Source organism: Pelodiscus sinensis, chromosome 5, assembly GCF_052426305.1.
Source record: "Pelodiscus sinensis isolate ZL-2025 chromosome 5, ASM5242630v1, whole genome shotgun sequence".
Lineage (NCBI taxonomy): Eukaryota > Metazoa > Chordata > Testudines > Trionychidae > Pelodiscus > Pelodiscus sinensis.
Window position 1 is genome coordinate 101713068 of NC_143056.1, and position 20468 is coordinate 101733535.

Genomic DNA, 20468 nt, shown 5'->3' on the forward strand with positions numbered 1-20468 from the left:
AGGGGGGACAGGGTGATATTGGGAGAGGAGAAGAGAGGGGAAGGGCATTGGGGCTAGAGGGGTAGGTGCTGGGAGAAGGCTGAAAGAAGTAGTGGGCATGAAAAAGGTGGGGATGGAGCAAGGCATGTGTGAGAGCACAGGGGCAGGAAGGGAATGGGGCAGAAAGTGGTGAGGGGGTGGGCATCAGGGAAAAAGAGGGCAAAGGGGGCAGGGGCAGTAAGGGAAGGGAGAGGCACCAGGAGGGTGCAGGGCTAAGGGAAGGTGCAGGTGCCAGGAGATTTTGGGGTGAAGCAGAAGGGCAGACACCTGCAGGGGAGGGACCAGCACCAGAGGAGAGAGGAAATGGAGGTATTAGAAGAGAGGATGAGGAGGGGTAGCTCACATGATCAGAGTGGGGCTACTGGAGGAGTGGGCACAGGGAGGAGAGAAGGGCTGGTGGAGGGGAGCAGGTCGCAGGAGGGCCGAGGGCAGTGAGAAGGGCAGGAGTCAGGACAGCCAAGGAGGGTGAGGAGTTGGGGGGCAGCAGGCACCAGGGGAGATGATGGAGCAAGGAGAGGAGACATGGCAGCAGAGAGAAAAGGTAAAGGTTTAAAAATATTTATTAATAACTTGGTATGCTGCCCACGGCCAGTTTGTTTGCAACCCGCAGTGCAGTTTGGATTTATGTGGGGATCAACACGTGGCCGGCGAGTGGGAGCCAAAGCAAAAAAGTAGTCAGCGTAATGATCTTCTGTTGATGTGTTTTAGTAGTTAATTTCTTGGACTGTCATTGCTCAGGAAAAGTGCTGTCACATGGGTAGAAATTGGTTAAATATTGCATTTTGTTAATATCAGCAGAACTGACTTAAATGGGGCCTGTGTGTTGTGTAGTCTTGCCTTATCTTTGTATTCATGCCTGTCAGTGTGAGAGAAGCTATTTGTATATATTTGCTTGCATATGCAACCACACTTAAAGTTGAGGCCCTCAGCATGTTCTGTAAGTATCAGTGTGGCCCCTGGGGCTTCCAAAGTTGAGTTGCCCTAGCTCATCCCTGACAGGTGTCTGTCTAACCTGGTCTTAAATATCTCCAGTGATGGAGATTCTACAATCTCACTAGGCAGTTTATTCCAGTGTTTAACCACCCTGACAGGCAGGAAGTTTTTCCTAATGTCCAACCTAAACCTCCCTTGCTGCAATTTAAGCCCATTGCTTCTCATCCTAACCTAAGAGGCCAAGCAGAACAATTTTTTTTCCTCTTCCTTATGATACTCTTTTAGATACTTGAAAGCTGCTCTCATGTCCCTTTTCAGTCTTCTCTTTTCCAAGGTAAACAAAGCTAATTTCTTCAGCCTTGCCTCATATCTCATGTTCTCTAGACCTTTCATCATTTGTGTTGATCTTCTCTGGACTTTCTCCAGTTTCTCCACATTTCCTGAAATGTGGCACCAAGAACTAGACATGATACTCCAACTGGGGCCTAATGTAGGCTCATTCCCTGCCTAGGGGAAGTGAGACTGGGTGGGTTAATTTCCAATTCTCCTATTTATTCATTTCCTAAGCCAGGAGGGCACAGTAGTTCTGATGGGGGTTGGAGAGAGGATGGAAGCCAGATCCAAGATCAATGAGCTCTGGGAAGTGGGCCCACTGAAAGGAGACTGGACCTGTGGATGCCTTGGGAGTCAGCAGCAAGGGCCTGCTTTGGGAAACCTCCTCTTTGGAGGTGAATGTGGCAGCATTGAGACACCACCCAGAAGCAGGCGCCACAGACACTAACTGCAGAGTCATGGGACGGCTTTCATAGATCTTGCACATGCATAAGATGATAGATCTGCAGGAGTGGGGGTAGTGGTGTAGTGAGGGGGCCAGAGGGTCAGTTGCCCCTGGGAGGAAAAATAATATAAAATGGATCAAAATTATAGGTGCTTTGTGAATACGCTGACTTGAGAGTGGAAAGATTTCATATTATCATATATGATTCCTGGTAACCCATCTCAAATATGAAAAACTAGGTTGACACCTGTTCATATCAGGAGCTGTTGAATTCAGTTCACCATTTGCAGTATCTCATTAGGATGTTTAGTGGAGAAAATATTATTGTTGTTGTTTTTTTATTTATACTGTGGGCAAAGCATGGGCTCACAAGAATTCCTCCATTGTTTTACCATGAGTCTCAAAACATTTGGTGTTTTTCTAAAGGTCTGGAGTCAGTTTATTATGTAGGAATCTCAGCTTTCATTTTAAAAAAAAGTTCTCTATACTTCTGGGCCTTACAGCTAAGGAGGAAAATTTTAAACATGAACCCTAAATTCTCAAACAAAAGGCCAATAAAAATCCAACATATTTTCTTTTTAAAATATCTTATGATTTGTAGACCATTCTCATAACTTTGTGTAGGCGTCCCTTGTGATTTTTGGTTTGGCAATACTGCTCTTTGATTGGTGAATTTAGAGAGGTCTCTCCCTTCAGTTTCCTTTCCGCCTTCCTTTTTTGTCACAGGTCATCAGAGAATCATAGAGACAATGGAGAGTAGGGTGAGTCCATGACTATGGTTAATGACTGGTCAGGGTGACTGACTATTATCAGCCAGTGGTCTGAATGAGCTGTCTACTGCCATCTGTTAATCAACTGTAGGAAAAGGCTTCAGGAGCAGACCTTATTTATATAGACAACTTACTTTGCCACAGAGATCAGTAGACACACTTGCTGTGTCAAGGTGATCATTTCTGGCTCTTTTGGGTTGAAATTCACTTAAAACTTGGAGCTGGGAGAATGAAATGTTGTTATCCATATTGTATGATTAAAAGACCTGAACTTAATATGACTTGGCTTAGGGTCTACCATAACTTGAACACTAAGCAGAGGATAGTGAGTCATATCTAACTGAAAGTCACAAAAGATGGAAAGAGGTTTTATTTCTGGTGGTGTAGAGTCTATTTGGGAGTCCTCAATTATATCTGACACTTTTCATCCAGTGTTTAAAGGCAGAGCTGACTAAAATCAATTGAGAGTCCTTGTCTTGTCTCAGTGATTGCTTGAGCAAAAATCACTGATAAAATCTTGTCTAGACTGATCTTGGACTCAACATGCAGGCAATGTGTTGAAAGGGCAGTGCAAAGGAGGCAATGGTGGTGAGATACCATATTACCTAATGAAATCATTGGTGCTGAAATCACTAAGGCCTGGAATTTGACCACAGAACTGACACTTTCTTAACAAAGACTCAATTTTTGCTATTTAAAAAGTAAATCAATGTAACAGAAAACTGCAACGCCCTCTGGTAACTATTTAAAAATCAAACTTTAAACTTTATTGAAAAAATTGGATAGTTTGCAATTGAAAATATTTGACCTATACTTAAGGCAACTGATTTAATTTTGTGTAGAATTTTGCATAATAAAGGATGGCATTTTTTTTTTAAATATTCAACTACATTTTGATCAGATCTACTTCTGATGTGATTTTTGTGTGTCATTGTGGTTTGTTGTGTGGGTGGGTGTGTTTGTTTGGTTGGTTGGTTTTCTCAACAAAAAATCCAGGTGGAGGGTGTGGGGGGCCCCCGCCAAAGTGGTTCAAACTAGGCCCTGCATATCCTAAAGCCGGCCCTGCATCCCAGTACATCCTTCTGTGGCTGCAAGCCCAGCACACCTTCTTGCGGACAGGGGCCATGCAGGAAGTCAGGGGTCATGAGTCAGGGGCCATGCAGGAAGTCAGAGTCTAATTAAAGTTCATCCGCAAATTCAATTCACATGCTAATGGACTTAATCGTGATGAAAGTTGGTTGGGGCACATTGAAGGTGCAAACAGTTCTTTGTATAGACTCCTGTCAGGAAGGATACTATCAATTGACTTTGATTCTTATCTGCTTCGTTTTAACTACCCAATCTTCAGATACTTACTGATTTCCCCCTAGTTCCCTGTCTCCCACCCCCCTTTTTTTTTCTCTCCCTCCTCTCGTTTTCCCTCTCCCTCTTTGGGTCTGCACATCCTAAAGTCATAACTCTGGTCATCTGAAGAAGTGGGCTGTGCCCACAAAAGCTCATGATCCCATCTACATGTTTTGTTAATCTATAAAGTGCTACCAGACCATTTGTTGTTTTTTTTCTGTAACAGACTCACTCAGCTACCTCCTGAAGCTTCTGTAGCCACATAGTATGTGTAAGAGTATAATGATCTACAGTGTGTGCAGGTCAGGGTATTTATCCTGTTCACTAGATAATGATGATATTTAGCAAGTGGAGGCCAGCAGTGAGTGAACCCAGTTCTTTGTCAGGCCTGAACCAAATTGGTATAATTACTATACAAGTTATAGATCTGTTTAAATATGTAAGTCTCTAACAATGCTTCCGTATCTAGGGTTGATAGAGATTTTTCTTTTTATCTTGCAGCTGTTATAACCCAATTGTATAGTTCCACTGGGCATTAGTCCATTATGTAACTTTGGTTAGCACTGTTCTCAGAAGAATATTTTTGTTGATGCTGATCAAAGAGACTGTGCTAGAACTTTGATGTATTCCCCTTTATTTAAATGTGGCTTTAGTAATGGCCCCAGCATGGACTTTGTCTTACTCAACTGAGAAACACTCCCATGTCTAGTTTCTACTTAATAGACCCACAGTCTTCTAGATTGATAGATTAATTTTAGTAAGATGCCACTTTTTCTCACAGGATTTCCTACCATTGATTTAACCTGGATTTCTTTGGAACATTCAAATGTCACAGCACATTTGGAACCTGGCTTTTTTTATTTTTCAAGGGGATAAAATATTGTGTAGTGGTTCCTGTGTAGTGCTATTCTGTGTCACTTACCCAGGCTGTTCCTCTTTCAGAATGACCTTCTTTTTCTCAAAGTCACCAGCCAGCTGCATCATCTCAGTATTAAATGTGCCATTCATGTGCTGCATGTCAACCAGTTCAATCCCCACTGCCTACGTAGGAGGCCAGCTGATGAGGTAAAGAAGAAATGAGTGTATCTTGAGTCTAGTGTCACTGAACCAGTGCTTGTTTATCCCACATAAATCAAATGAAGGTGAAAGAAAATTAACTGTACAATATACGGCCACTGTAGCTAGGAGCTGCCTCTGAAGTCTCCTCGGGGACGTGGGACTTCCCTGAGAAAAGTAGTGTAATTTACTGCTTATTCTCTTCCATATCACCAGCCCAAACCCACGGGAGCCTCCCTCTGTGTTCCTGGTGAAAGGGAACCTGGTGGCCATGTGTAGCTTGGCACAGATTATGTGACTGAAAGAAATGGGATGTATTGTCCCAGTCAATCTGTTAACCCGTACAACCTTAGATTTAACTGATTAGCCAAATAAGCAGGATCCAACTCCTACCCTTCTATCGCCCCCCCTCACACTTGGGACTGCCAGCAGGGGATCAGGTACTGCTGCCATACTCCCCCTCCCCCCGCGCTTGCCCAGCAGCCACTCCCCCCCAGTGCCTGGGGCTGCCAGCCCCCCATGCACGGGGACCAGCTCCCAACCAGCATGGTGCTAGAGCCCATGGCAGGCTGTGGCCCACTCCAGGGTACCGGTTAATTGGTCATCCATTTGCATCCCTAGTATTGAGAAAGGGACAGGTTTGGCTGAACATCCAGAAAAGCTTCCAAAGAATGAGATCTCTCAACACTGTCTGCGAAACAGTTTTCCATGGGGTAAGGTGGAAATTCAAATATTCGGTAACCCATTGGGATCAGCTCAGCACTATCAGTGAGATGGACTATGCTGGCAGTAAGTGTAGGCCATCTGTAAGTTCCAGAGCTGGTTGAATAAATTATTCACTGAATCTTGCATTTAGTTTTAATTATTTCATCCACTTTTATTCTCCCAGTCTAAAAAGTTTGGCAAATCATTCATAACTAAGTAAGAATTTCATAGTGTTGGAATAAAGTAATTGGAATTTTTATTATTTACTCAACTCTACTAATTTCTCAAGCAGTATTTTCAACAGCATATAAATTAATTTAACCATTCTTCAGCCAACATCAGTTCTTCTCTTCATGCGCATCTACACGGCAGGGCTTAACTCAAAATAAGCGACACAAATTGAGCTACGTCAATTGCGTCGCTTATTTCAAAATAGGGAGCGTCTACACAGCACTTATTTCGAAATAGAGCACTCTTCCTCTGACTTCTCTTCCTCCTCGTACAATGAGGGTTATGGAAGTTGAAGTCCTCCGTCTTGACAGTATTTTGACATTACTTCAAAACAACTGCCTGCTGTGTAGATGCGGCCTAAGTTATTTCAAAATTATGCTAGTTTTATTTTGAAATAATGTTGCTATGTAGACGTACCCTTCATCCCTGTATTAAGTACCTAGATACTGATCTTAGAAATAGGTTATTTCTAGTGTTTTTGCAAAGTAAATATTTTCTGTATATTATCTTGTATTGAAAGCAATAGATCAGTGGTCCCAACCTTTCGAGGTTGTCGGGCGCCAGGGGGCGTGGCCGTTCGCCTGCCGGGCGCCAGGGGGCAGGGACACTTGCACATGCCCGGGGGCGGCCCCCCCCATAGCTGCATGCCCGGGGCCAACGCGCCCCCCGCCAAGCGCCGCACGCCTGGGGCCGGCGCTCCCCCCGCCCAGCACCACGCGCCCGGGGCCAGCGCTCCCCCCGCCCAGCGCCACGCGCCCGGGGCCAGTGCTCCCCCCAGCCATGCGCCCGGTGCCAGGCCAGCCCCAAGCACCTGGCGGGCGCATGGAAATGCCCCCGCGGGCGCCATGGCGCCCGCGGGCACCGTGTTGGGGACCACGGCAATAGATCTTAGGGTTCCATCTGAAGCAGAATGTAATTACAACTTCAGCCAGTCCAGATTCAAATATTTAAGATTCTCAGACCAAAACAGCTTGCCTTCAGTATTTGGGAAATACTATTAAATCATTCCTCTTCAACAGTCAGTAACTGGTAACTAGACAAGTATGAAAAGTAAATTCATTAGTAGAGGTTCAGCCTCTCAAGTATTGAACTGTATTTTCCTATCTGAATTGTGTGTGTATGTATGCATGTATGTATATACATTTGAATTGTAAAAAAAAACAAAAACAGAAAAACAGTATATCATCTTTTTGTGGTTACTTTTCCAGAATAATATTTCACCTTCTGAAGTGGTGCAGTGGTCCAATCACAGAGTGATGGAATGGCTCAGATCAGTAGATCTGGCCGAATATGCACCAAACCTTCGAGGAAGTGGAGTTCATGGTGGTCTCATTGTGAGAATTGGTTTATTATTTTTGTTTATATTAATTTAGAAAATCAATTTCCAGATTACCTTGCCAAAACTACTGTAGCAGTTTAATTTCCATGTATGAAACAGAGCATAAAATATACCTCAATTTTATAAATCTGATAGTGTGCTTACTGATCGACCTTCTAAAATCTTTTGAGTCTGTTTTATGTAAATTACATTTCTTATGTTGTAAAAATTAAAGTAAAAAGAAGTAGAAATCTGTAAAGCCAAATGATGTCATGGTATCTTCCACATGAATAAGGAGTGCATGAAATGAACATTTTTGTACAGATTTTACAGATTGTTTCCTTTCAGCTAGCAGCATCTCCCACAATTCTAGATGTGTGGGCTGGTCATCTCCTCTCTGCAGCTCACAGAAGGGGATGGATCACTTGATGATTCGCCTATTTTGCCTATCCTCTGAGGCAACTGGCATTGGCCTCTGTTGGAAGGCAGAAAATTGAGCTTTGGTCTGACCCAGGATGTCTGTTCTTATGTTCGTAGAAGTGAATGAATGTCTTGGTGCTGCATGCTCCGGCCATGCTCTCTCTGCTCCTGCTTGCCACCAGAGGAGTTGTGTCAAAGCTGTAAGAGCTTGCATAACAATTTGAGTAACTCCAGAGTGACCAGACCAACTATAGACAGTGGATCACATAGTTAAATATCCTACTCAACATATAACCTTTTGATCAGTAAATGCTGCTGGCAAAAAAAGAAATCAATGTGTTTTCCCATTCTGTAGCTCAAGATCTCCCACAGTTCTGGACATTTGGAAAGTAGAGAATAAGGAGATTATAAAAAAGGCCAGAAAGAAGAGATGGGAAAGAGTATAGCTCCCCATTTATGAGATTTTCTCAAAGGGCAATATTATTTCTGGGCCATCTCCTGCAGCGCTTTTCTGACAAAGGAAGTCTCTTCAAATGATAGCAAGTACACATTACAGTGCTTGAGAAAAGGTAGTAGTTCATGATCAGATGGCTTCCTTGCAAGTTTCCAATGTGGATGCATTTCTTTCTGCCCTTGAGGTTTCCAGGGATCTCATGGAGTGGGATCCCTTTCAGAATCATCATTGAGTGCCTTGTATGCCTCCACAATGCAGTAGAGGACTTGGAAGCTTTGAGTCTTTTTTTCCACCAACTACCATAAAAAATGGCCCATCTTCTTCCTATGGATTCTTTACAATGGAATTAGATTTTCAAAGCTATTCTGACACCTAAGGTGTCTTCTCTGAAGACACAGAGAAGGAAGGATCAGCTCTTGGGCAGTGTGGAAGGAAGGATTCATCTAGGGAATAAAAGCATCAGGAATCCTGAACGCTGACTTGTGCTTGTGGAAGAAGCTGTAAGGCTGCCAGTTCTGATGCTCACCTGGCAGATGTGATGGCTATCAGCAAGTTGTGATGGAAAAATAAAATGCTGGTATTGACATTCATGGAGCAAAGGGATGACGTGTCAGAGATCCTTGTTCTTTTTGGTGGTTCGCGTTCGTGACCAAAGTTGTGTTGTCTGACAAAACTGGGAGGTATTTCTCCTCTTCATTGGATTGGAACCATCCCAGCTTCAGCTTGACTGCTCCTGGCATTGGGAGGTTTATGTGGTGAGGCCTTTCCTTTGGGTTCCAGCTGCTTTAGAATCATAGAATACTAGGACTGGAAGGGACCTCGAGACGTCACCGACTCCAGTCCCCTGCTCTCATGGCAGGACCCCATACTGTCTAGACCATCTCTGATAGACACTTATCCAAACTACTCTTAAATGTCTCCAGTGATGGAGATTCCACAACCTCCCTAGGCAACTTATTCCAGTGTTTAACCACCCTGACAGGTAGGAAGTTTTTCCTAATGTCCAGCATAAACCTCCCTTGCTGCAGTTTAAGCCCATTGCTTCTTGTTCTATTCTCAGAGGCCAAGGAGAACAATTTTTCTCCCTTCTCTTTGTAGCACCCTTCTAGAGACCTGAAAACTGCTCTCATGTCCCCTCTCAGTCTTCTCCTTTCCAAACTAAACAAGCCCAATTCTTTCAGTCTTTATGTGGTCTGGGACTCCAAGTGTGCTGTGCAGCCCTCCAGAGGGACGAGAACCGGAAAATCTGGAAGACACATGGGCCCAGCATTGCAGATATTGCCCTGGGCTAAATGCCCCCATTGTAATGAGAGGGGCACCTTTGCACAATCTTTCATGTGTTCTGGGGGATGACCCACATGTTGAAGATGAAGCCTTGATGATGTTTGATGTGCGATTGTGCCCATGGAGTGATTCCTGTGTGCAGCGCTAGGAGGCCTAACAGCTGAAAGTCCAGTGCTCTGCAAGGCCTCTTGCAGTTCTGGAGCAGTGTCAGAACATCCTGAATCTTTGGAACCTTTCTAGAGGCGGGTAGATCTTTGCTATCAAGGCGTCTAACTCCACTTCTAGGTCAGTTATTTTGGTAAACTGAGTCAAGGAGCATTTCTTCTGCACTGATAGTAAATGCATGCACCTGAAAGAGAATCAGCATCAAGGATGCGGCTCTAGCAGTGGAGCTCTAGGAAGGGGATAAAGGTGTATGCGCTTAAACTTGAGCCTGGCTGTGATTACCAGGATTATCTTAAAGACTCTGGTGTCAGAGGGCAGGAAACGCCCCGTGCTGATGCTGCTTCCTGCTGTCAGCACATCTTCGACATCTGAGGGTACAAGGTCTGATAGAAATATGGAGGTATGCATCCACCAGATCCACTGAGATCAGAATATCCCCTGTGACAGGGATGACACAGTAAGATAGCTAGTGTCTCCATCCACTTGAGTCTTTTAAAGTCAATACCGCTTGGATTCCCCCTTGCATGTCAGAAGTAGATAGAGCAGAGCCCTAAGAATCTTTCTTCTGAGGAAGTGTTTTCTTACTCCCGTATCTAAAAGATGAAAGATCTCGCTCTGAAGCACACTTTGTGTTTCCGGCTTGCTGGAGGCGGGAAGAGAAAAAGTCAGAGGACACAACAAAAGAGTAAGACCATGGCAGTAAGTCTGGCTGACTGGGACTCGTGGGGCACACAACAGCTGCCTGGATGTTCAGGGTTGAGCAGTGTGGGCTCTGGGACCCTCCTCCCAGGTTGGACAAGTGAGCTCTACAAGCCTGATTGAGACTTGCTGCTGGGGGGTGGGAATGAAGTTTCACTGCATAGATGTACCCCCCGAGCCCTACCTGGCTGAGTCTATTCCTCCATCTTGGGAGAGGATTTGGGGGGTTTTTTTGGCCCCAACAAGTCTTCCCTTGGAACTTACCCCAAGTTGGCTGACTGGCATTGTCCTTATATTTGGAGTCTCTTCCTGCTCTGTTCAGACTTCTGTTTTTCCATTTTGGAATGGCCCACTCATCACTCTTTGACTCATGGGCTCAGGAAGTAACACATTCAGATCAGAAGGCTGGGTGCAGGCTGCCCATCATCTTCCAAACCCAGGAAGGACTGTCTCACAGGTGGGGCTTAAGGATCTTGCGCAAAAAGGAGTTTTTGCGCAAAACAGACATGTCTACACAGCTTGCGCAAAAAGCCTTGGGCAGAGATTATGCAAATGAAGTGCAAGAAGTTGCTAATGAGCACTTCATTTGCATTGCCTCTTCCACAAACAGTTCATAGTGTAGACAAAGCCCTGGAATTTACAAATGTTTCAGGGCTTCTGATTTTTTGTTTTGTGTGCTTTGCAACATGAAAGTACCACAAACATTTCCTCATTTCTCTGTATGTTAATACAAGGAACACTTCAGATCCTGAGACAATGTTGTTTAGTCAAATGCAATTGTAAAGCTTTTTCACATGACTTTTGTCACGTGCTTGACAGTTACTTGAGAATGAGGGAGGCTTGATTTGTCTAATAATGTGTAAGAGAAGATAATTATTAAGACCATATAGATCATTTTAATCAGCATTATAGGATGACTAAGGTTTTTTACATGTTTGATGTTGTAGAAGGTTTTCTCCATAAAGCATAATTTTATGTTTTTAATAGATTCTTGAACCTCGCTTCAATGGTGACACATTGGCAATGCTGCTTAACATTCCACCTCAAAAGACCCTCTTGAGACGCCACCTGACCACTAACTTCAATGTGTTAATTGGGCCAGAAGCACAACAAGAAAAAAGAGAAATAATGGAATCTACAGCTTACACACCTCTGACTACCGCTGCTAAAGTTCGGGTATGCTACTGTGTGAATTCTAGGATAGCTCAGTGTGATTGTTTGCTTTTCTTAGGGTACATCTTCACAGCAGTGTTATTTCAGAATAACTGACGTTACTCCGAAATGACACAGTCTGTCTACGCTACAAGTGCTTATTTCAACATAATGTTGAAATAATATTGAGCTGGAGGACTTCTTACTCCAATTCCTGTAACCCTCATTTCACAAGGAGTAAGGGAAGTTGGGGGAAGAGTGTTCTTTCTCAGACTTCCTGCTGTGTAGACAGTGCTAAAAGCCGAAATAAGCTATTTCGACTTAAACTACCTAATTGACGTAGCTCGAGTTGTGTAGATTATTTCGGCCTTAGCCCTGCTGTGTAGATGTGCCCTTACAAACTAATGGGCAATCTCTGGGAACTGTTACATGTTAGTTATTCTTAATCATGGAAGAATATTCTGTGCAAATCTACCCTAATATACTACAGAAATAAACTTGCAATATCATAAACTTTTTTTGAAAGGAAACACAATCCAATGCAAAATATTGTTCATTTTTATCATTACTTATTCCTAGTTTAACAAAGATTTAACCAAGTTCCATAAAAATATTATTCTGAACTGAGTTGTCTTGGAAATTAAAAATCCTCTTCTTTTGAGCTCCTGCAGTATATTGATGTCAAGCATACAAGTGTAACTTTAGACACATGAATTGTGCAATTGAACTACAGGTGACCCCCACACTTATGACCTAATTGATTCCTGGAGAACCGTCGTAAGTCGAGCCATCGTAAGTCGAACCTTATTTCCCATGGGTGCAGTGTTATAAATGGTGGTTCTGTTACTGGAAACCCATTTCATACCCTAAAAATACCAAAATTGGCTTCGGAAATGGAGGAAAACTAAACTAAATAGTTCAAATAATGCACAAAAATAACTAAACAGTGTAGTCCGATGTGGCGGAGACACGCACAGTTCAAGTTGCAGCTGCAGACTGGTGAATCTGACTGACCTTCTGCGTTTCCCGTTTTGGGATGACGCGTGGAGTCTGCATCGTACGCCATCATAAAATGCGAGCTGCAGATGTAAATTGGGGGGCTTTAGGAGCTATCTCACATGAAAAAAATGGTTGTAAATGCGGGGGGGTCATAAGTCGGGTGGTTGTAAGTCGGGGGTCGCCTGTATTGCTTAATGTTGCAATCGTTCCACTTTAAGTTCAGCTTGAAGGTGTTTAGGTACCTTGAGCAACAGAGGCCTATTTTACTAGGTGGGAAGACAGAAGATACAGTTTAAAGATTGCACACTGTAGCTAAGTATTTAAATCTCACCAACTGGCAGAACTATCATCGTTGCGTCTTGGATTGTTTATTAACATGGTTGCCAATTGAAAATATGTTAATGTGAGGTACAGTTGAATCCTACTAAATCAGTGCTGGGAGGAGACCTTTAGTGAACTAGCAAATATACAGACAACCATAATTTAAACAAAAATAAACTGTTACAAAACACAGTTCATTTATGTTGACAAGTTTAACTGTGATAATTCATCATTATCCTAGTAAATGTACAGTAGGACAGCTAGAAAAGATAATCAAGTGATAATTTCAGCACAGTTTTCTGCTCTTATATCCTTTAAGAATATAGAAGTAATGATTAAAACTGTATTTTTCTAGTTCATAGATTTCATCCAAGATCTGTGCACTGTTGGCATCTACAAAATTGTAACTTCAAAGTAGATTTTACATGTTAGACAAATTATTTCACTTTCATTATTTTAGCCAAAGAAACTTGGATTTTCACATTTTGGAAACCTAAGAAAAAAGAAATTTGATGAATCTACAGATTATATTTGTCCTATGGATATAAATCCAGATGCGTCTAATGGTACTCAGAAGAGCTACAGCGGATACAAAGGACTTAATCCACTCTCTGATAGGGAATTGGACAAACTGGATCAGGTGGGACAAATAGATTGATGTCATTCTCATCTCTCATCCTCTACATACATTCCAAAGCTTGCCAATAACCTTTTGTTACCATATAACAAAGTCTGTGCTACATCCGCATGAACTCATTGAGAACATATGTATGGGCTCTGGACACTTTTGAAGAGTTTTATATTGAGAATGTCAGATGAATTATATTTTTATCTTTGTAAGTGAAAGCCCTCTTTCAGATTACATCTAATCTTTACACTATCAAAGTTAATCTATTTGGACTGTTACATTTGGGGTTATAATATAAACACCACATTTTTTTGTACTTTTAATTTCATAATCCAGGAGTACTTATTTTTACAAGTGGCTTGTAATGTAATAATATCTTATTCAGATTAATTTGTACAGATATATCAATTTATATTTTATTCTTACATAACTACTACTGGATTGTATATTTTAAGACATGTTAATTGAAGAGTGCAACATTTGCACCCTGTAAATGTATTACATTACTGTATGAAATAATTATTCTTCAGCATTTTATTATATATATATCAGTGCATCACTCATTAACATTATTGATTAGACAATAAAAGAGGACTTTGAATAATTCACACTCTCTGTAGTGGAATTTAGCTTGCCTATCAATATCACACACAAAGGCTACGTCTAGACTGGCATGATTTTCTGGAAATGCTTTTAACAGAAAAGTTTTCCGTTAAAAGCATTTTCGGAAAAGAGCGTCTAGATTGGCACGGACGCTTTTCCGCAAAAGCACTTTTTGCGGAAAAGCATCCGTGGCCAATCTAGACGTGCTTTTGCGCAAAAAAGCCCCGATCGCCATTTTCGCGATCGGGACTTTTTTGCACAAAACTAATATCAGTTGTCTACACTGGCCCTTTTGCGCAAAAGTTTTGTGCAAAAGGGACTTGGAGCAGCATAGTATTTCCGCAAAAAGCACTGATTTCTTACAGTAGGAAGTCAGTGCTTTTGCGGAAATTCAAGCAGCCAGTGTAGATAGCTGGCAAGTTTTTCCAGAAAAGCGACTGATTTTTCGGAGAAACTGGCCAGTCTAGACACAGCCAAACAGTACGTTTCCATAAAAACCCTGGCCAGCCTCCTTGCTGCCCAGTGTTGTGTAAAGTAATGCCAATCCTGAAACATTGAGCTATGGGAACTTCTGCCATGCTCAAGAGCCAGACCTGGGCAGATCCTCTGCTGATGTAAATTATCATAGTCCCAGTGACTGCCATAGCGCTGTAACAACTTACACTAGATGAGACCATTCCAGCAAGAAGTTAAACTAAAACAGATTAAAACTAATTGAGAAACTAGATAAGAGACTGACTCAAAATTGATAAGACTAACTGTGATGATTCATTTTTCATTTGCATGGTTTACTGCACCTAACACATCATTTGTGCTCATCTGTAAAGTAACGTGTCACCCAACCATGTCTTTTCTGCGTTATTTTTAGGACCCTATTAACAAATGCTTTAGCATGTGTTTTAGTAATAAAAGGGTGATATATGTATGCTCCCCTAGAGTTCTCTTTACTGAAGCAGTATGGATTTGATTTAACTTGAATATTCCACCATTCCTGACCCCATTTTAAAGTACTGAATACAACCGTACAAATGTAACCAAACATTTGTAATATTTTAAAAAACAGACGTTCCATCTTCCAACTGAACAAATGACCTGGAAGTGAATCGAGTACATAGGTGAAAAATTAATACTTTCAGTAAGATACCACTGAACCCCATTTCCATTTTAGATTATATGATGTGCTCAAACAATTGATATCCCTTTTTAGAATCAAAGAGAGAGCGTAAGGAGTATTCGTATTGCCTGTCTAGTAGGAATGCATCGCTTGTGTTATTGAATGCTTTTGGCTGCTGGAAAAAATACTGTAACACTTAGCACTACAATTTGTGTGTGAATCAATGTATGTACTATTAGTACTAAAGGATTAAAGAATGCCTTTTCTCCTTATCAGAAATTGATCTTCCTATCATAGCTGTATTTCACAGTATGCTGGCACAGGAGAAGAAATGTTCTTTTTGATTTGTTAGGCGTTACGTACAATATGTCCATTTGTTTCTGTACAACTTTGAAATGTGTTTAAAAACTAGTCCTTGAAAGGTAGTAATTCATTATGTTGAGATTTTGTTTTTCCAAAGACAGACTCACCTGTAAAAGCTGCATGGAAAGTCTGGATAAATCTGTAGTTACTATCTGATTTGATCTAGTGACTGACTGATTTTACAGATGGAACATTCAGAAGGAACAGTAATGCAAATAGGGGTGCTCTCTCAAGGCATAAACAACCTCACGGTATGTACCAATTTACATTTGCTGCAAAGTCACAACCTTATCCTGCTAAAATGCAGTGAAAGTTGATCATTATTCACCATCCTCTAGAGTAAGTGCTGTGGCATCCATGTTTTTGACTCCTTATTTACAACCTGCTTACGTTTCCATAATTAAAACATCTTTATTTTAAATAAGTTGTCAGTCCTTTATTTACCATATCTGGCCTAAGTTGAACTTAAGCGTTAACATAGTCTCCACTGATTCTGCTCTGCAGTGGGGTGACTTCCACCCACAGTAAATTAGTATAAACATCTGATAAAAACAAATTAAAAACTGAAAATAAGTAACTCCAACATTTTGCAAGCAACTTTTGCTCTTGCTCTCTTAGGCTACGTCTACACTGGCCCCTTTTCCGGAAGGGGCATGTAAATTTCACCAGTCGTAGTAGGGAAATGCGCGGGGGATTTAAATATCCCCCGCGGCATTTAAATAAAAATGTCCGCCGCTTTTTTCCGGCTTTTAAAAAAGCCGGAAAAGAGCGTCTAGACTGGCCCCGATCCTCCGGAAAAAGTGCCCTTTTCCGGAGGCTCTTATTCTTACTTTGAAGTAGGAATAAGAGCCTCCGGAAAAGGGCGCTTTTTCCGGAGGATCGGGGCCAGTGTAGACGCTCTTTTCCGGCTTTTTTAAAAGCCGGAAAAAAGCGGCGGACATTTCCCCCGCGCATTTCCCTACTACGACTGGTGAAATTTACATGCCCCTTCCGGAAAAGGGGCCAGTGTATACGTAGCCTTAGAGTTCACTTTACTGAAGCAATGTGAATTGATTGCGCCCAATACATAAGCTGACAATGTGTAAAATTAATGCATGGTCAGGTAATGTGAAAACATTTTTTTCCACTCTGTTACCCAACTGAGAGACTATGATGATCATCTCTTGTTACATATGAACACGTGACCTGTAATTCCTTAAATATTTATATTATTGTCAAATAAGCTCCATCACGTTGGTTAATTCCTGCAATCATAAATCAGTGTTTTGCTCTTGCTATGCACCTCCAACTGAATATATTTCTGACTGATCTGCATACTGCTTACTTTCAGGATATGCTAAGTCAAGATGAAATGCTAAATGACAACCGATTTTTAACCCCCACCTTGGAAGACTGGAGATGATGAACCTGACCAAGATCACTGCTGTACCTCACATGTATCCAGAGAACTGTCCAATGAAAGCTGGATACTAGATGCAAAAATAGCTTTTCTGCCAATGAGAAATGTAAAATATTTGTTGTTCCTGCAGCAACACCTTTCAGGTAAAAAGCCCACTGTGTTCTATATTAGGCATTTTTACATAAGAAAAGCTATGCACAATTATTTCTCACCAACCAGAGAGAGTAAAATTAGAAAATGATTAAAACTGGTAAAGGATTTCTTTACAGATGTGTATGACCTCTTTTATAGAATGGGTTTATGCACTGTGGCGTGCTAAATTATCTGTTTTATAGTTTTGTACTTTTGTAATTAATGTAAGTAGAATATGCCTCTGTCACAAAATAAGAGTCCTCTTGTTATTAAATGATAGTGATGAGGATGATACTTTGCTATCTTGGGATCTGACAGACACCGATGCAGTTAGTTGTTTACTGAACATTACTGAAAAAGCTGCAATCAGATTTAGAGTCAGGATTGGCTTTAGGATTTTGAAATTCCCTAAACAGGAAGAAGGGACTTCCATCCCTCATTCTCTCTTCCCCAGCTTCTGCACCTCTCTCCTTGTCTCTGCTTTCTCTACCCTGGCCAGGATGAAGAGAAATGACAGATCACCTTTCACTCCTCATGAAGCTGGTGTGTTCTTAGATTGGCCAGCAGAGAGAACACTGATTATTACTCTGCTCTGCCTAAGTCATCACTAGAAAAGCAATGAGAATTTTGCTCACACACCAGGAACTCCCACAATCCCGGCTTAAGTTTGAGACTATGAAAAGGAAATTGGGGGGCCTAAAAATTGATTTTTTTTTAGAAAATAACTCTCCTCTCACATGACTTCATACACGGGAGTGTGTTTGTGGTCAAGGAACAGGCAAAAAATGCATCTAACTTAATATTCATATTTACAATACCATAATGGTGTATACCACCCTCTCTACAGATGCCTGAGGGTGAGTGCAATAGAAGTTTTAGCCAAGTACGTGGTCTGTCTTATGACAGAGGAAAATTCCTTGTACACTTGGAACATTTCAGTAAACTCTGCTGTATATAGCCTTCTCTTATAAATACCAAACTGCCCCCTACCCATACACGCATACAAATGTGCCCATGTAGCCTTCAGAGCCATGGTGTCCAACTATTTCTGAAGCAGTAGTCACTGTAGTGACCATTGCTATAGCGAACTAGCTTCTCTCAACTAGCCACATTGTTCAAGCCAACTAGTCACACTCAACCAGACAAATAGCCACATGTGGCCAGTGGCTAACGTCACTGAATTTTGGGTCAAAATGATTAGAGAAGGTGCAAAAATGCAGCTTAACGTATAGTGTGAAACTCAGCACAGATGGTTGGAAAACCAGGAGGAAGTGATAGTCCCGCTATAAGAGTCTGCTGATTCCAATTCCAGGTGCAGCTATAAGCAATGTAAATGTGTGTGGACTCTGCATAATGGTATGCCACATAATGGCATAGTTACAAACCAGCCATAATGTTTTCAAGAGAAATTTGTTTGATGTTTTTGTAGACAGCATATGCTTTCCCTTTAACCATTCTCTTTTCATTCCAGTCTCCTATGTATGCTTACGTATCACAACACCCTAATATAACAGTAGCAAACTACTGCTGTAGCCATTGAGACGTGCAAAGGGTCACAAGTCAGGAAATGTTAGTGCTGCAGGCCTGCTGCCACACTGGTGTTTAATATAGCTTCATGTAGATTAGCCAAATCAGCTGTGCAGCTGCAATACCACAAATTTTAGTAGCATAATGGCTAGCACAGCAGAGAGAGAGACATTTGAGCTACATGTCTCAAGCTGTATTGTAATGAATCCAGAAGTATACTGCTTCAAAGGAAATAAAAGCAATTAAAGGATGAAATATAACAAGAGACTCTCCCTTGCCTATACATCTAAGGAAGGGTAACCTCTGAACGCTAGATTTCCAACAGGATATAACTGTAGTGATGCAGTTCATTTCTGGAGACCAGATTATCAGCCAGAGATGGAACTCACACAAACACAGGATTGGAAGGAAACAGGCTAAGTGATCTAGTTCAATCCCCTGCACTGGGGCAGGGCTAAGTATTAACTCAGTCATCGCAGACAAGTGTTTGTCTAACCTGTTCTTAAAATCCTCCCTAGGTAATTTTCCCCTTGTGCTTATATAATCTTCCTAATGTCTGACCTAAATCTCCCTTGTTGTAATTTAAGCCCATTACTTCTTGCCCTATCCTCCGTGGTTAAGGAGAACAATTTAGCAGCCTCTTATGTCTTTCAAGATGCATGTTCCTCCGCAGTCTTCTCCCAGGTTTTTCAGTCTTTTCTCATAGTTCATGTTTTCTAGACTTTTAATCACTTTTTTTTTCTCTGCTCTGGATTTTCTATAATTTGTCCATATTTTTCCTGGAGTGTGGTATCCAGAACTGGACACAATACCCTAGTTGAGGCTTATCTGGGCTGCTAGAGAAGAAGGGACTATTTCTGTTTTACTTTTGGCACTCCAGGTAATACACGCCCAAATGATGATCACTTTGCAACAGTATTACACTGTTATTATCCCATATTTAATTTGTGATCCATTATAAGGCCACCCCAGATCTTTTTCTGTAGTACTCCCTCCTAGACAGCCATTTCCTATTTTGGGTATCTACAACTGGTTAGTCCTTCCTAGGAGCAGGACATTGCACTTGGTTCTTACTAATTTCAGACCATTTCCTTAGTTTAGCATCAAGATAATTTTGAATCTAATCCTGTCCTCCAAACCACAGCCCCTCCCAGCTTGATATCATGTCCTCCAGCCAGACATTACACCTACCAGTGCAGTGCAGACATACCAGAGAGGTTGGGGCAGTCCTGCACATAAAAACTAGTTGCAAGACAGCATTACAGGGACAGTGGCCTTGCAGGCATAATAACCCTTCCACCCTAAATTTTCTCTTCACCTGTCAGCCAAGTACACTGACAGGGGCTGTATGGGCTTCAGAAAATCCCCAGGAGTGGGGCTACACTGGTCATGTATGCACATTCACTACCATAGTTCTAGCGGGATATTTTGTTCTCTGGACAATTCAAAAAACAATCCTGACTGGGCTATGAAACAGATACTTGATTTTTGAATACAGTAATTACTCACTTACACGTGCCCACTTAACACGTTTTCGCGATAGCACAATTTTTGGGGGGGAATGATTTTTGAACAACATGACTGTCCCCGAAATAACATGGTTTCCCCAGTTGGCCGGTCGCCAGTGGCTGCCCGGGGCTTCCCCTGCCTCCCTTCAAAGTGGTGGAGGGTTCGCTGCTCGCCATGCCATTCCCCAAAGACCCCCTCTTGCCGGACGCTTTGCTCCCTCTCCTCCAACAGAGCTTGCAGACCGGCAGCTGGGTTTCCTCGTTCCCCACCGCTTGAAACACAACCCCCACCTTTTCCATTTTTTTTCAATGGGAAAATTGACCCCGCATAACACGTTTTACCTTAACACGATCATTTTCTGAAACATATCAACCGTGTTAAATGAGGAATTACTGTATATATATAATTAAGCATTGTATGAGGGTGGGCTATTGGTTAGATCTTATACCTTTTAATTGCAATGAGGTTTAATGCTTATTTCAAAATAACTTAAAGTACAGCTGTTTTCATTGAAGTGTTACTCAG

At 41.9% G+C, this 20468-nt stretch overlaps 1 protein-coding gene across 14 annotated transcripts in view; it reads left to right on the forward strand.

The window, feature by feature from the left end:
- The window catches only part of PPFIBP2 (PPFIB scaffold protein 2), a 246930-nt gene extending 229889 nt beyond the window's left edge, over positions 1-17041 (forward strand). For 13 of the 14 annotated variants that reach the window (XM_075927828.2, XM_075927829.2, XM_075927832.2 and 10 more), the window contains 6 exons: positions 4807-4929; positions 7065-7190; positions 11184-11372; positions 13129-13308; positions 15562-15627; positions 16707-17041. In XM_075927828.2, the coding sequence (XP_075783943.2) occupies positions 4807-4929; positions 7065-7190; positions 11184-11372; positions 13129-13308; positions 15562-15627; positions 16707-16778 (756 nt within the window). In that variant the 3' untranslated portion in view covers positions 16779-17041. Of the gene's footprint in view, positions 1-4806; positions 4930-7064; positions 7191-11183; positions 11373-13128; positions 13309-15477; positions 15801-16706 lie in introns of those variants that run through there. The other variant, XM_075927833.2, reaches the window with a different exon arrangement.
- The last annotated feature ends 3427 nt before the right edge of the window (positions 17042-20468 follow it).